This window comes from Poecilia reticulata, chromosome 13, assembly GCF_904066995.2.
Source record: "Poecilia reticulata chromosome 13, P_reticulata-male-v2, whole genome shotgun sequence".
In the NCBI taxonomy this organism is placed as follows: Eukaryota; Metazoa; Chordata; class Actinopteri; order Cyprinodontiformes; family Poeciliidae; genus Poecilia; species Poecilia reticulata.
In genome coordinates, this window is record NC_088842.1 from 21,361,254 (window position 1) to 21,377,169 (window position 15,916).

The following is a 15,916-nucleotide window of genomic DNA, read 5'->3' on the forward strand; positions in this document are numbered from 1 at the left end:
TCTGCAAAGTTTAGTTTGCTCTGTGCACATCTCATTACATTGTATTTACTATGGCAGGATTTATAAAATTTTTTCCCATTAATCATTCAGACATTTTTGTGGTTGATCTCCAATCATAGAGTTTGGTGCAACTCTGACCAGCAAATTTACTTTTGAATTTATAAATGAATAACTTTTATTTTATTTATTTATTTATTTTTTTTACTTCCTGCTTAAATTGAAAATGTACCTGATTCAACAGTGTTTTTATAAGGTGATAAAATGAAACGATTTTTCAACACAGTTGTCACTTTCAGTATCGCAATAAAGTTCTCCACATTGGATGGATAAATGTCTATGCAGTTAAAACCCAGCCTAGGAGAATTGCAATGTCTTATTTACTTCTTAACATGAAAAACTTTGCTTTTTTCCATACCTGAAAATGTAATGTGCTTCATATCAAAGGATATTCAGTATGTGTCCATTGAATATATTGAAAAGTAAGTAGAAGCTGTATCCGACTTTCCATTTTGAGAGAAAGAAAACACTCATAATATATTACTTTATCATAACACAGGGATCTTAAGGAGGCATACTGCCATGAATAATATCTACATACATTGGGACTAGAATCAGAATCTAAAATACCAGATTCCACATAGAGTGTGAAATTGGCAGATTCCAGTGACCGGCTGAATTCTCAGGGTACCTTCAGTAACATTTGTAAGATAAATTACCATCCACTACATAAAGGACTGATTATGTGTGGGATTTTTGTCTGTTTGTCAATATATAGTGGGAGTTGCTGTGGTCTCTCATCCTCCTTTTCACCTTCTCTCTGCTGCTCATCTGGTCCTACTTCTGGTGGGAGGCAGACAACGACTACAATGAATTCAACTGGTGAGTACTGCGTCGACACGGCGACTGCCGCTCCATGTTTACTAGGCACAACTTGAAGCCACAAGGCTACCAGCATATTGCCGTGACTGCGCACTTTCTGGTCATACTTGTTGACTTGTTGATTTCCTAAATCAGGAGTTTAATCTCTCCTCATCCTTAATCTGAGCAGAGACCACCCAGGCCTCCATAGATTACAACATTACATAAGAGAGATGGCTCATCCAACATTTCCTGTACTGTAGATCACTCTGCCCCACTTTCTCTTGAACAAACACGTTTATAGGATGATATGCATGCTAGTTTATGCTTGTAACATGACAAAAGCATCTTTATACTGTTTTTAGTTGGTAAAATCCACATATTAATAAATCTTCATGTTCATAAAGTTACTGGAAGATTAAAAACCAAAAAAAAAATGGGACAGATTCATTCAACTCCAGGTAGATTGTTAATAATATATACTGATTTGTCACATGTAGGGTGTATATATTTTGTTTTATAACTGCAAATAGTTACTATTATTAGATATTTGACATGGTGGTGGATAATGGCTTCTGCTCCTACCTCCTTTCCCATCCCCCATGCTTCCACTCTCAGGGACATCTGCAAAGTCACTTTCTAATAATGTCCTTTCCCTGTATTGCATTCTTGAGTATGTATGCCACCTCAGTGTTGTAGTTGAATAATTATCTCACTACTTACCCTGTTTCTTTTTTCTTTTTCTTATTTTTTCCTGTTTCTTGTTTCTGAGTTTCCCAAATTAATGCCAAGTGCACTTTCAACAGCCGTAACTAGTTTGTTTACTGATATTTATCTCTCTGTCTCTCTTTTTTTCTTTTTATTAGCAATATTACTTTCTTTTCCTTCTGCAGATAAGTAGAGCAATAACATCTCTGCTTCCTTATTATATGTTCTGTTGTGATGTAGCTGCAGGGAGACTCGGAGCCCATCTGCAGAACAAATGCATTCACAAGAGACCTTGTTCCTCTTAAATCACTGATAAGGCTTTACATGTGATTAATACTTATAGCTGATGTGGCAGAACTCCCGCCTGTGCCATTTTTTCTGCAGCTGTGTGTGTATTTATAGACAGTGTTACAAAATGTGTGAGCAAAATGTGTTTATCCTGTATATATATTTGTGTGTGTGAATAAGGAGGGATAGATGAAAAATTGTTCATAGTCTAGTGATGCATGTTTTGTTCCCTAAATTAAAGCTTAAAAAGTGACAAAAAATAGTTGTCAATTTTCCATGAAATTAATAATAACTATGATTAAGCCATGGCCTCCTGAGTGTTATAATTTGCTTGTCAAAGTCTTAAAGGAACCAGTACTCCCTCTTAAATGAGTCACCGTGAGTTTTTTGGTCTTTTTAGCACTACTTAAAATACATATAACTCTGTGATGGTATACACTCAGTCTCTAAAATCTTGTTGAAATCTTACTATTATTGAAAGTAATTGTTGCTACTTTCTTTGAGTCTAGGTTTATTTAAAGTGTGGCAGCCATGCCTGAAATAGAAAAGCAATCACGAACCATTTAGTACTCATGGTTTAATTAAAAAGAGATGAATTGCTTCTCTTTTCTTGAGCTGTAGTTTAAATACCAGCATATCTGGTTGTACAGTATGAAGGTGCATTAGTTGACATGTCATGGGAAATATTTATATCTGTAAACATGTCAATAAGCTACCAATAAGCTCGCTAAGTGTTGTCATCATCGCAACTAACACTAACCATATAGTATATAGCTTGTTTTCCTGACATTGTGCAGGTCTAATCTGTTAGTCCACCCAGCCATAAGGATGAACGAATTGATGAATGGACATCAATCATTGGATTACATTGAATACAACCAAACCTTGTATTTTTTTATGGCTTTTATTGCTTCTTTGTGGTTTATGAATGATCATTAGAAGAAACATTATGAAATCTCCTGTTTCTGAAGGTTCCTGTACAATAACTCTGGGGAGTGGACTGATGGAACCGTTCCCATCCTAGCAACAACTGCTGCCGGATTCACCTACATTGCATTTTTAATGGTCAGTATGCTCTCACAAAGAATGCTTTGAACTCATCGTAAGGCCTAACTAGGCACATTGAGATTACTGCATAAAACCAATTTGTGTGGGTGTGTCTTGTTTTTGCACTTTTCAGATTTTAGCACTTTGCCATGTTGCACTTGGGCAACAGTTGAATTTGCACTGGCTTCATAAGGTAACGTGCCAACAAAGTGAGACTCTGCGATGTGTGTTTGTGTAACACGCATCAAAAAGCTGTGAGGTGTAAGGGGGTGGATGAATTTTGCATATGTTTATCTGAGTTGTAACTAGCGTAGGCTTGTGTTTTTTATCTTTGCAAATGTTTTCATTTATTGCTGGTCAGTTCAATTCATCCTGAACTTAAAACCTGCAGGCTGTTAACTAGGTAAAGACTACTAACTAAAGTTACCAGACACTATGAGACCATAAAATGTATCCCACTATATTGGGTTATTCTATAATTTTACTAATAATTATGTTTTTGTGTTTTTCTTTGTTTTTGTTTATTTCTCCTCTCTGCACAGATAGGAGTAACTGCTTCTTTACTCACCACTATTGTTGGGATAATATCAGTTAATCAAACATGGACACAAGAGTGGGATATCATCCCCATCTCCTTGCAGGTCAGACACAAAATTTCCCGAAGTCCTTGTTGATGATTAACGTAGAAGAGCTGATAACTTTTAGTAGAGGCAGATTTATGATGCAAAGTCTAGGGATGGTAATTCTTTTATGTAAGCAGCATTGCAATTAGTAGTGTAATACAATATGTAACATTTAATGTATGTCAAAGTGATCCATGTTTCGCTTTTTAATGTTTATCAAATTAATAAAAATCTGACAGACTTGGTGTTGAAACCATAAGTTTATATACACCCAAATAAAAAGAAAAATTGTTCTCTTTCTCTGAAATTAAATCAGAACAAATGTCTCTTGTTTTAGGTGGATTAGAATTGAGAACTGAGGAAATGTATGCAAACCTCTGATTTTCAAGACATTTCTAAACACGTTGTTGTGGTATTTAGCAAAAGAATAATTTTGTGTAATTCTAACTGACCTAAAACAAGATAAATTAGGTCTGATTTAAACTTTATACAGTATGGAAAAAAGGTGCTCAAGTCTTTTTATTTAATGTATGCAAACTTTTGCTTTCAACTGGATTAGTATATCCATGTCAGATTATGTACTACAAGTAACATTTGAAGTGGCTGCAAATACTCCTTAGCAGCTGTGGTCTTTTAAAATTGAATGTCTTTCCAAATAATAGGTTTTAGTGTTGCCAGACTGTGTCACTGGTGTCTTGGCTCGAGATAATGACTGTTATTTTGTGCCTGTGTATCTCCTTCGACTTGATTTCTTGTCCTTCTCTCTCTTACTTGTTTTGCCTTTATTTGTCTGTATCCTGTGTTCCATCCAGGCTACAGGTCCGTTCCTGCACATAGGGGCTCTTGCTGCAGCCACTGCCTTGTCATGGATTGTTGCAGGACAAGTTGCCCGTGCAGAAAAAACAAGTATGTTTGTGAAGTTACAGCACCCTCCACATGTATTAAACTCGTAAAAATTTGAGTCATTCAATTCTGTAGCACAGAATCCTTAAATCATGAAAATCAGTCTAATTTAAATACCTTTTGTGAAGTGGCTAAGATTAATGAATCACTTTTAGTGCTGCGTAGTGTGTTAGCAGCTAGCCGATGTCAAGAATAGATCTCTTTGAGAGTCTTTTTACATATTTTTACCAGAGGTGTCAGTCTTTGTAGAGTTGCAATGTGTTTTAATGCAATGAAGTGATATGACGGTCTGAGTGCCTCTCACACACGCATATACACACACAAAGGCTGGTGAATGATTAATTAGGTGTAGACAGAGGCCAGGGCCTTCATCCATGGTGTGTGTGATAAACATTCCTCCAACCTCTTTTTCTCCCCAGAGATGGAGGTTGTTTTGTCCTTGAGTCTAGAACTCGTTTTGAAGACTTGCAGCTCTGACAGTTTATACCCAGCCTTGTTGACATTGGTGCCTTTAGCATAAACGTGCTGCTATTGCTGCTGAGATTTAGTGTAGTCTATATAGCGACTTTTTAGCTGATCGCCAAGTAGTGTTGGAGGAAAACTTTCAACTTTAGTTTGCAACTTACACCCATCAGTGGTTGTGTGTTATCTATTTTGAGATGATTCCTTTTAACTCGATAACATTCTTAGCTTTCATGGACTAATGATACATTCCACATCCATCAAATAGAAAGCACCCATAATGAAAACAGCAGGTCATCTGAAAGGTACAAGATTTAAAAAAGCTACTCATAAGTGCGCATTTGTTCAGAAGTACTGTCTTTTTCCTGTAATGACTTTAATAATTGCCAAGACATTAATAATTGCCAAATATTTAAATATTTACTTTAAGTTTTTTTATATTGGACTTGATGGTTTCACTCGGACTCAATGTGAGAAATTAAATACTAGTAAAATGGATGTTGAGTCGTTCTTTATTTTCCCTGTTTTAAGGAGACATTAAGAACTTGGTTAGGTTATCTCACATGTAATGCTTGATGTAATGCACAGTAGTGTTTTAAAATCAAAGATGCGAGGGTGGAGGAAGGCCATCCATGAGTCTCCTGTGTGTAACAGGAGTTGGCCACTCGACCCTGCCCCGGACCTGACCTTGAAACAAATACATTCTCCTGTGCGTCTGTGTGGGAGCCCACATTTACAGCCATAATCGCTCGCTCACTCAGAGCTGGATCCTGAATGCCATCATCTTGGCTGCTGTGTGTAGCTGCAGTATAATAGTCAATATTCACAGCAGCCTCTTCCTACTGTAGCTAATCTTGGCACACAACACACGGCAAAACTACAGATTGTTGTTTCACTCTGGTTTCTGTGGAGACTGAGGAAACATTTTTGCAGCATGCAAATCAGTAAGTTTTGATGGTGAATTCTGGCTTATACAGACAGACCAAGGCTACATCTTTCAAAATGCTTCACACGCCTCATGCAACCATACTTTTTGACTCATTTTAGTGAGATTTTATATGGTAAACCAACACAAACATCCAAAATTATACATTTTCAAATGTTTGTGCTAATTGGGTCTAAAGCCCAGTACATTAAAATTTGTTATTGCAATGTGAAAAGGCTCATAAGGTATAAATGTCTTTACGATATAAATGATTTTACTGTATCTGTTCCCCTCCATGTTTACTGTATCTTTATGCCTTTGTACAGATATGACAGAGATATCTGTTTTCTTATGCAACTCATGTGATGAATGCAAATATTTCAAACCTCTATAAATGATCTCTTTATTGTCATGCTATGGATACCATATGCAAGTGCTCATTATGCTGTCTGCCAGTCTTTCAGGTGGTGGTTGTGCTGCTGTACCTCAGTGTGTTACTAGGACTTTATGTTCTGCCACTTTATATCACCTCCCCCTGCATCATGGATCCCAGGACCCTTAAATCACGGCCAGAGGTGTTTGGCCACCAGGGAGCCCCCATGGTGAGTCCATTCAATTTTGGTTTACAGAAAGTGTTAAAAGTAAAGCTAAACTTTCAAATATCTCCTTTTTCACATCTTTTTTTGGTATATATTACTGTTATTGTTGTTTTTGGTTTCACTACATTAGCTTCTTAACTAAATAAAGCAGCCAGCAAATGTATAGTAAGGGGGTTGCCCTTCTTGATCTGTTGAATAAATTGTTGTTATGCTGTATGACTGCTAAAGAAATATCTAAGTGATTGTAAATTTCCTGTGAACAGATTTAATATTCAGTGGAAATGTTTTTAAGATTATATTGAAGGCTCATAATATCACAAAAAACTCATTTTAATTTCACATTTGATACCTCATGGATTGATTTATTGCTGCAGAAGGATTTATGCCTCTGGCGTGCCAATGACTGCTCTGCAACACAAAAACAAGCTGCTAAAAGTAGTTCCTCACATTAGGACACACCCTGCTTTCTGTGGTATTTCTGCAAAAAGAGATCGATCCTCAGTGGAATCTAAAATTAGGAGTGGCTCTGCAGGCCTGGGAGATAAAAAAAAAAAATAAAAAAAAAAGACGGCTCACATCACAGGACTCTGTTTCCCAGAATGACTCATTATTGATTGCAGCGGCATTCCTGCCCCATGCTTCACAGCCAGTAGCCGACTACTCCCAGGGTCTCAAAGGGAGGGGCAGTACTAAGTGATGTTTTAGTATTGATCAGGACATTGACCTGAGTTAAAGAGCAATCCACAGCACACATTCCCACATGTTCACTGGAGGAAATGCATGGAACAGCATGGGAACAATTGGATTTTCTTTTTTTTTTCTTGCTCCATGCCGTTAACTAAGACATGACCTACTTGCAATCACTTCGTCTTTTTTGCCGACTCTGTGTCCAGCTTGCTCCAGAGAACACGCTGTGGTCGTTTCAGCGAGCTCTGCAGATGAACGTCACTGGACTGGAGGCTGACGTAGCCATAAGGTACACACTCAGAATGATCGATACGCAGCAGTACAATGAAACCACGCAAATAAATATCTGCCGAGATTTCTGTTCCCCCTGTTTAGGCTCCATACATGGTAAATGGCCTGTACTTGTACACTGCTTTATTTAGTTGACAGGACTCCACAGCTCTTCACACTACATCCAGGCAGGCAGGCATTCACACATTTAGGGTGGTCAGCTACATAATAGCCACAGCTGCCGTGGGGCAGTTTTACAGAGGAAAGGCTGCCGTGCACTTGGACCACCAGCAGGCAAGGTGGTTGAAATGCCCAAGGACACAATAACCGAGACACACGGGAGTAGGGGGTTCGAACCAGCAGCCCACTGGTTACAGGAGGATAAACCCAAAAGAAATATTCATTTTATTAAAAAAAAAAATACACATGTGGCTCAGATTTTTACCATATGATCAAGTATTAGCAAAGCGTTAAATAATCCAAACTAAAGTTGAAATTTAATGGTGCTTCTGTAATCAGAATTACCTTGGATATCTACTACAGATTTATATTTACCAGATTTCAAATTAATTTTTTTATGATTCTTACCAAGATCAGTCTTTCTATGTTTATATAACATTGTGTGTGTAGGGGAGCAGTCATTACATAAAAATGTTACAGTTTCTGAAATATCTTTGCTTATTTTGACCAGCGGAAGAAAGTAACTAGTTACATTTACTACAAGTACAATTTGTCTGTATTTTGTAGTTTTTTTTTTAGGTATTTCACAAAATCTCAACTTTTACTTGAGTACGTTGTGACTGAAGTATTTTACTTGGTAATGCTTAAAATCATATCTGTCAATGAGTAGAAATTAAGGCACAAATGATAATAGTTGGTCATTCTGCTGTTTATCAGCAGGTAAAGTAATTGGGAGTGACTAGCTTCATATCTGGGCTTTCTTTCCTTACCCGATTCTATTTATTCCCATTCAATATTTGGAATTCAAATTCGGGAATCATGCTTTTGCCTGGGATATGAAATAATACAGACCAGGAAGTCCTGTTTGCAGTATTTAGTGCACCAGCCTGACCTTCCAGCTTATGACCTGCAGTTTCCACTTATTTTTAACATGTTTACTCATATTCACCGTCATGTAGAAACCTGTACACTGGAAATAGTTAAATTTTTTTCTTAATCTTTACAATTGAGAGTTAACGGTTACTAAACTTTACTAAATTAAATCATATATAAAAAAATATAATGATTAAAGTGATGGACAAAAAGTAGCGTGTGTTACATTTGGGAGTTTGTTAAAGGTTTGCACTTTGTATTCCTCGTCTGATCACCAGTGTGGACGGCGTACCTTTCCTAATGCATGACCTCACCCTGCGGAGAACCACAAACGTGGATGAGGTTTTTCCAGACAGAAAAACAACAGCAGCTTCATGGTTCAACTGGACGGATCTGCAGCAGCTCAACGCAGGAGAGTGGTTCCTCAAGGTACTTCCTAGTTCCTAACATACACTAAGCATGATTTATTTCTAAATTAATTAGTGTCTTATTTGTGTTTATTTTGTTGTGTGGTAAAAGCCATTAACTGTCTTTCTTTAGCACAGTGTGTTCTCACTCACTGATCCATTATGTTCCCCTTAGGGTTTGTGGAAATTCAGATATGCAGTTAAGCATGAATGCAGAACTAATTTAGGAGAACCGCTGCCTTGACCTCAGTAGATTTGTCTTTCATGCCACTAAAGTTTATTTTAATTTTGGTACAATAGCCAAAAGTAAATTTTTTCAAATTTATCACTGCTCTTCATTCAAGAAAATGTTGCTGTGTTCTGTTCGGTCTTTTTGTTATCTGTTAAAAGTCTCATTCTCTGAACCAACCACAGAATTGACACGTTATAGAAAAGGCCCCTTCCTTTAAATTGCTCTTAAATCCATGTGTTTTTCCCATCATCTTGTTTTAGAATGACCCCTTCTGGACCGCAAGCTCCATGTCCCAGAAGGAAAGGAATCTCACCTTAAAGCAGAGAGTGTGCAGCCTGGAGCAGCTTCTTAAGATGGCCTCCGATCACAACATCACAGTAGTTGTCAGATTGCGGAGGCCTCCTCGTGATCACCCCTTCAACTCCACGTGGATCAACGAGACGCTGCAAGTAGTGCAGAATTCTGGACTTCTTCAGAGTCTGGTACGAGGGAAATATCTGTAGCTTGGGCACAGTTTTCCTGATGCAACCTGTTTTAAAAATGCAGTCTCTCGTGTTCCCCGTCGTTGCTCACGTTAGGTGATGTGGACTAAGGATGATGAGAGAGAGCAGGTGAAGCAGTGGGCACCTGGCTTCATCCAGACCTCGCTGGTGAAACACAGTCCAGAACATCTGCACAGCTCTGGCATCAGAGGGCTGCTGCTCAGATACAACCAAGTGGATGCTGATGAAATCACGTAGGTCCACACACCTAGCCCTGATCGGTTATCAATTCCAGAGAAGATCTGACTGTTTGCCAGTGGAGCTTCTAAGAATCTTGTTGTTGGCTGCAGAAACTTCTCCAAAAACAACATCAGCCTTACGCTCTACACTGTCAACGAGCCGTGGCTGTTCTCGATGCTCTGGTGCAGCGGCGTGTCGGCTGTCTCCTCAGAGGCCCCACATATCCTCAGAAAGGTGCCTTCTCCCATCTGGCTCATGGTAAGATGTATCCCTTGGATAAAAATATCACATTGGGAGCCATTTTTTTACGTCACCAATCTCTAGGCTGGAGCAGGACACACATGGTCATTCAAAAAAAATGATTATGATGAAGTTTAAGAGTTTCATTCAAACGACAAAAATTCACTTTTTGCCAGGACACTTTGGAAATTATTCTCGCTAAAGATGATTCTTCACAGCTTGGAAAAATAATATAATATGAATGAAATACATCTTATGAATAGCAGGTTGGTCTAACAACTGAAGTGGTGTCAGATTAGGTCTGCAAATCCCATTATATTTAATCTTTACTCAATATTTATTTTCAAATGACACAGTTGTTTACATGTTTTTCTTGTAACATTTTCATGAGACAAATGTAGCGCACATCATTCAGCAGAACATATTTGTTTCCTGTTCTGTGCCTGGTGTGCCGTCATTATCTGACTCGTTAAAGAGTCCCAGAGAGGAGAATACTCAGCTCCTGGGTTTCTGGATCATTCGTCCACTGAAACGTCCCTCCATGGGTACACTGTGTCTGTTTGACCCACTTTCCTCCTGCTCCACGAATCCATAATGTTTGACCAGTCTGTCCATCTGGTCCAACATATGGACCCCTTGCCTGACGTATTGTGGACATGACCCCTGACTTCCTGCTGTGGAGCTCAGGGTGAATCTGGTCTGCTCTGGCATCTGCAGGACTGTCAGTCAGTTTGAACCAAGATTAAAGCAGTTTTAACTCCTAAACTTCCTCTTCCTGTGTTCAAATGAAGACGTGCAGTGACTGGCACAAAAACTAATCTCCTCTGAACTTTTCGAATTTTCTTTCATTACAGTCACAGTTTTAAATGGATTATTCTGTGGTTTTATGTGATAGACTAAAGCAAAGTAGTGCAGATTGTTACAAGTTGAGGTGAGAGGAAAATAGTTTTTTTTTTTTTTTTCTTCTCTGTTTTGTATTCAATTCTCTTTTCTCTAATACCTATAAATATTATGGCAACTATTTACCTTTAGACATCACTTGAGACTGAGGTTTATTGGTATTGCGAAATTCAACCTTAGTAAAGCACCACAAGACTAAAATGGAACTTTCTGGCCTACGTGCAATGTATGTAGCAAAAAATCAAATGCTGCCCTCTTTGCTGTGAAAAATGGCGGCAGCGTCATTCTGTGTACATGCTTTTCTTAATCAGGGGCTGTTCAGAGTTGTAGGTTTGTTTGATGAAGCTACAGTAGATGCAGGACAGTCCTGGTAGGAAAATCTGTTTAAAGAAAGCAAAGGACTTGAGACTTGACAATGAGCTTATACATCCAGATCTACAATGAACCAGTTTAATTCAAAGCATATTCATGTTAGAATGATCCAGTCATAGTCCGGACATAAATCCAAGGGACAATTTACAGTAAGGTTTGAAAACTGACGTTGCCAGAGGCTTTCTGTACACTCTAAATTAATTTGTGACACTTTTGACATTTTTATTTGTTTTCATTTAAAATCACCGCCTCCTTCTTTTACCAAGTATGAAAAAGATCCAAGTATACTATAATGTGTCCAATTTGGGGTATTGAAAATGTGTTTTGGAAAATGGCTCCATCTGGTGGTGGACTCTATAAAATTCAAGTTTATGATAACTGCATGTTTGTGTTTTCAGAGCCCAAGAACCTACCAGCTGATATGGGTGTCTGCAGACCTCATTTCCTTTGCTGTAGTCATAGGAATATTTGTTTTGCAAAAGTAAGTACAAACACGTTATGATGTGATTGTTGTCAAAACAAGTGCACATACAAAGGTGAAGGTTTTTCCATTTTGATGTTAGGATTTTTTCCACATTTACAGCTTAGTCTGGTCCAATGTGTCACATAGAGCTGACCAACAGCAGACTGTCTGACTTGATTAGTATTTCTTTTACATAATAGTTGCTAATATTCGTCTTTAGAGTAATGACCGAAGAACGTTGACGCTAATTTACCTTGCCTGTCTTTTTGGTTTATTAGCTGTTGCGGCTGCCTTCTTTCCCCATGTTGATGGAAGCTTTAGATTAACCCTCAACACTTCTCCTGTGTTTGTGTTTCTCTGAAAACTGATTGTTTGTTTTGGTGATACCTGTTGTCACCCGGTTGGATGGAGAGCTTATTCACCCTGCCCTCCCTCTCTGCCCTTGTAACCATCCGGTACAAGTGTGTTTTCTGCTTAGCTTCTGCCGGCATCTAAACTGACCTCTTGTCTCCCGCCTTCTTTTGTCCTTTTTTGTCTTTCTGCCTTGTTCTCTCTCTCTCTTTTTCTCTCCTCCGCCTGTCGTGCATGCTCTCCTCCTCTTCTGCTGCATTCTGGCATCTTCTCTCAGCTATCACATGATCAGGTAACCGGGTCACCTTCTCTGACCCGCAAGTCTTTTCCACTTTTACCCCGTTTCTGTTCTTGCACACCCACATTTATTTTTGTTTGATGCTTTTTTTGACCTTTTGGCACCTTGTTTTTCTACATTGTTGCTCTCCTTGTTTATATAAAATCTTATTCAGAGTTTTCTCACAATCTCCAAGTCCACCATCTTTCTGTATTTATTCTCATCTTCATCAACTCTACTACATCTGAATCTTTGTTGTTGCTACCTGTTTTCTCAACCACTTGTTCCTAAAAGGAATGGAAAATCAATGTTCCCCAAACCTCTGAATACTATTAGAAAGAAATATCTCACCGATATTAATGTGTTGAACAATATGATCAAGATTAGCTTTTACCTATAAAAGCTACAAATCAAATACATTTCATATCAAACTGCCTCTGCTCATTATTCAGACTTTATTGTGGGTTATACTCTTTAAGTTAATGAAATTCGTCAGAACGGTTGTTTTCATTAATGTAAAGGTCATGTTGTCCCACATGGACGAGTAATCCTTAATAAAACTGGGAAAACCATAAACCACAGCTGCACAGAAGGTCCATTCATTAAAATGTTCAGTGCTGCTGAATAATGCAGCGGATGTGCAGCATTATTAATTGCTTCGCTTGCATAATGCCCTTTTCCTGATTGTTGTTTAATCAAGTATTAGTTTTGTAAATTAGGAACCATTGTGTGATGGTCTGAGTCATGAAAAATCTCTTTGAAGAGCCTGAGAGCTTATCTGCTGAAAAGGAGCAACCCAGAACGTTCTACAGAACATATTTATTAGCATGTATTAATTAGTTACCCTTTTAAAACGGGGGGTGTTGTATTAATGGTGGTAAAAGGGTATTTCTAGAGTATCTTCTCAACAGTTTAGTTATTGAAATATGGGTGTTTCGTCAAAGAAATTACCCCTGTGAGAAATTTCTTGTGTTTTTATCCACCTTCATATCTCAGTTCATCAAACTAATTTCGATATGAGATGAAGACAATACTTTAATCCACCATCATGTTAAACAGACATGTCCTCAGACAGCACAGGACTTTTTCCAGGAACAAAATCTCACAGCCAAACCTGAGCAAAAATGTAGAAATTATTTAAGAGATCAATTTGATTATTTACTCACTCCAGCCCAAATCATTTCCCTCATGTTCATTTTGCAAGAAGAGGAAGCAAAGTACTTGGAGTTGAAACCAACCTTCTGTGTGATTTCTGACCAAACCTTGTGACCCGTGCAGGTATCGAATGAGCGGCATACGCAGCTACAATCCTGAACAGATCATGCTGAGCGCAGCGGTCAGAACGTCCAGTCGAGACATCAACGTCATGAAGGAGAAACTGATCTTCTCCGGTAGGATTCCTGCTGCTGGCCTGAAAAATACTTGCATACTTGTTGATTTGGGTTCCTGAACTGATTTTGTTTCCTCCCCCCCCCAAAAAAAATACATTTAAATTCTTAACCTGACCAGTAACAAATCAGTTGGAACCCCTGTCGACCTGCATGTGCGTGTTTGTGATTGTTGTCGCTGCTCTCCTTCCTCTCTTCCATGTCAAAGCTCAGCCTCAGTAATGGCTCCCCCCGTCAGCATCCTTTGTGTGACGTATCGCCTCCTGACCATCCTACCTCATCCATTCCTCTTCGCAAGCAGTGACTGTCTCCCCTTTCCACCAAACATTTCCTCATCGCTCATTAAACCTCTCTGCCTACTTTGCCCCTTATTCCCCTCATCCATCCATCCATCCATCATTCCATCTCTTCGCACTCATCTTCCCCCATAAGCCTCCAACTGGGTCATAGAGTAGGAGATCTTATAGGCCAGTTTGTCTAGACAACCTCTAGCCCTGGGGAGCAAAAGTAAGTCCATGGAGCGAGTCAATGCAAGTAGGAGTTAGGAAGTTGCAGGAGTTGATGAACGCTGACGTTTGTTTTTTGTTATCCTCTGTCGCCCTCTAGAGGTGAGGAACGGTGGCAGTGCTGAGGAGCTGTATGAAGAGCAATGCTTTGATTCCTACACCAATCAGAGTATCAGCCAGTGATTTTCTACTCCGTCTGTCTGCTGTGGTGACGCAGGAAGCATCATTCCTGATGACGAGAACTCCCAGCCTCCTGAGCTGCTGGAAACGCCCCGCTGCGCTCTGTACACTCTGTAAATACCGTTTGTTTCTCCTCACTTTACGTTTATTGCACAAGACTACATGCACTTGATTTAAGATGAATCTGATGATTCCTACTTCAATATCTAAATGTTCAGGGGCTCCCCATCAGTCTTTTTTTTTTTTTTTAAGTTGAAGCTAAGTTTCCAAAGCGGTTAATAATTATATTAGGATCTGTAAATGTTATAGCAGCATGATGCTCCTGCCTTCAGTCTCTGCTGTAGTTCATGAAATTAATATTTATATTTAAAGAGATGAAACTGTTTACAGACATTTTTGCCTTCTCCTCCATGTTCACACGGTGCATGTAAAGTATTTTGATGCTCCCTGCCTGCCGTACTTCTGATCACTGGATCCAAGTATTGGAAACTTCTGGACTTTGTGTGAGCAGTGCTCCCAGTAAAACCAGAAGAACTGGTGAAAAATGGTTTCTGGGGTTAAGATTAGCTTTTTCTTGGTTAACTGTTTGTGTTTCCTTTTGTAATGTGTTCAATATAATGTATGGATTCTGACTGGGTATATTTTTTTACCTTGTGTGCAGTGTTATGACGAATGTGTAATCATAGGTATAACTTAACAATGTGACACTTTAATCATTACAAGATGAACAGGCTGGCCTTTGATTTGCTGTCATTCTTTGGCATCGTCATGTCGGGAAACGTATTGCATGTGACTTCTGGTGTAAATACTGTGCTGGAAAATAAAGTGAAGCTGGTTGAAGGGATATTGCATGTTAAACAGGCAGCACATACTGGGAAACAAGTCGCCTTTTTTTCATTGTACATTTGAGTTTGATTCTTGCGATGCGACAGAATAAAAACATTTGTCCTGATTGTTCTACAGATAATCTCCAAATGTTGCCAGTTCCATGAAATGTTATAAGTAAAGAAAATCTTGAGTTAAATTAAGTTATATTATCGACCCCCGTTTTTTTTTTATTTTTTGTCATGGTTTGAGTGAGTGGTTGACATCCGCTCAGAGGCCTGTTGAACTTATAGGCTGTATCTATTTTTTTTTATGCAAAAATAGGGTGAACAATTTGCATTTATTCTGAATAAAACCTCCAACCTTTCCATAAGGGGATACAAACTATTTTTGATGAAAGAATCTAAGAACTTAGGAAGAAAATAAAGAAGGTTGAAAAGGCATAGTTGGATAAAATGAAGTCTGGAAATAAAAATATTTTTGATTGGACAAACATTTCAGTGCATCTGTACAGACCGGTAACACTACATCACACTCCGAAGATTAAAGTTGGATAAATAAAATTGATCTCAACTTAATGTTCATCTTTGAGGCTGGAAGGAGAGCAAACATCAGTGTGTGAAGGATTAC

The 15,916-nt window shown here is 38.6% G+C and overlaps 1 protein-coding gene across 7 annotated transcripts in view; it reads left to right on the top strand.

Annotated features, from left to right (window-relative positions):
• The window catches only part of gdpd5b (glycerophosphodiester phosphodiesterase domain containing 5b), a 33,913-nt gene extending 18,424 nt beyond the window's left edge, over positions 1–15,489 (top strand). Inside the window, exons 3-18 of one of the 7 annotated variants that reach the window (XR_535222.3) lie at positions 776–879; positions 2,826–2,919; positions 3,035–3,094; positions 3,444–3,542; positions 4,337–4,430; positions 6,271–6,416; positions 7,307–7,389; positions 8,702–8,852; positions 9,323–9,544; positions 9,641–9,798; positions 9,895–10,042; positions 11,695–11,777; positions 12,388–12,402; positions 13,666–13,778; positions 13,989–14,282; positions 14,382–15,489. Coding sequence is in view for 4 of the 7 variants with exons in the window: in XM_008426005.3 (XP_008424227.1) it covers positions 776–879; positions 2,826–2,919; positions 3,035–3,094; positions 3,444–3,542; positions 4,337–4,430; positions 6,271–6,416; positions 7,307–7,389; positions 8,702–8,852; positions 9,323–9,544; positions 9,641–9,798; positions 9,895–10,042; positions 11,695–11,777; positions 12,388–12,402; positions 13,666–13,778; positions 14,382–14,464 (1,653 nt within the window). In the remaining 3 variants the exon portion in view is untranslated. Of the gene's footprint in view, positions 1–775; positions 880–2,825; positions 2,920–3,034; positions 3,095–3,443; positions 3,543–4,336; positions 4,431–6,270; positions 6,417–7,306; positions 7,390–8,701; positions 8,853–9,322; positions 9,545–9,640; positions 9,799–9,894; positions 10,043–11,694; positions 11,778–12,387; positions 12,403–13,665; positions 13,779–13,983; positions 14,283–14,381 lie in introns of those variants that run through there. The other 6 variants (XR_535224.3, XR_535223.3, XM_008426006.3 and 3 more) reach the window with 6 other exon arrangements.
• Positions 15,490–15,916: the final 427 nt, after the last annotated feature.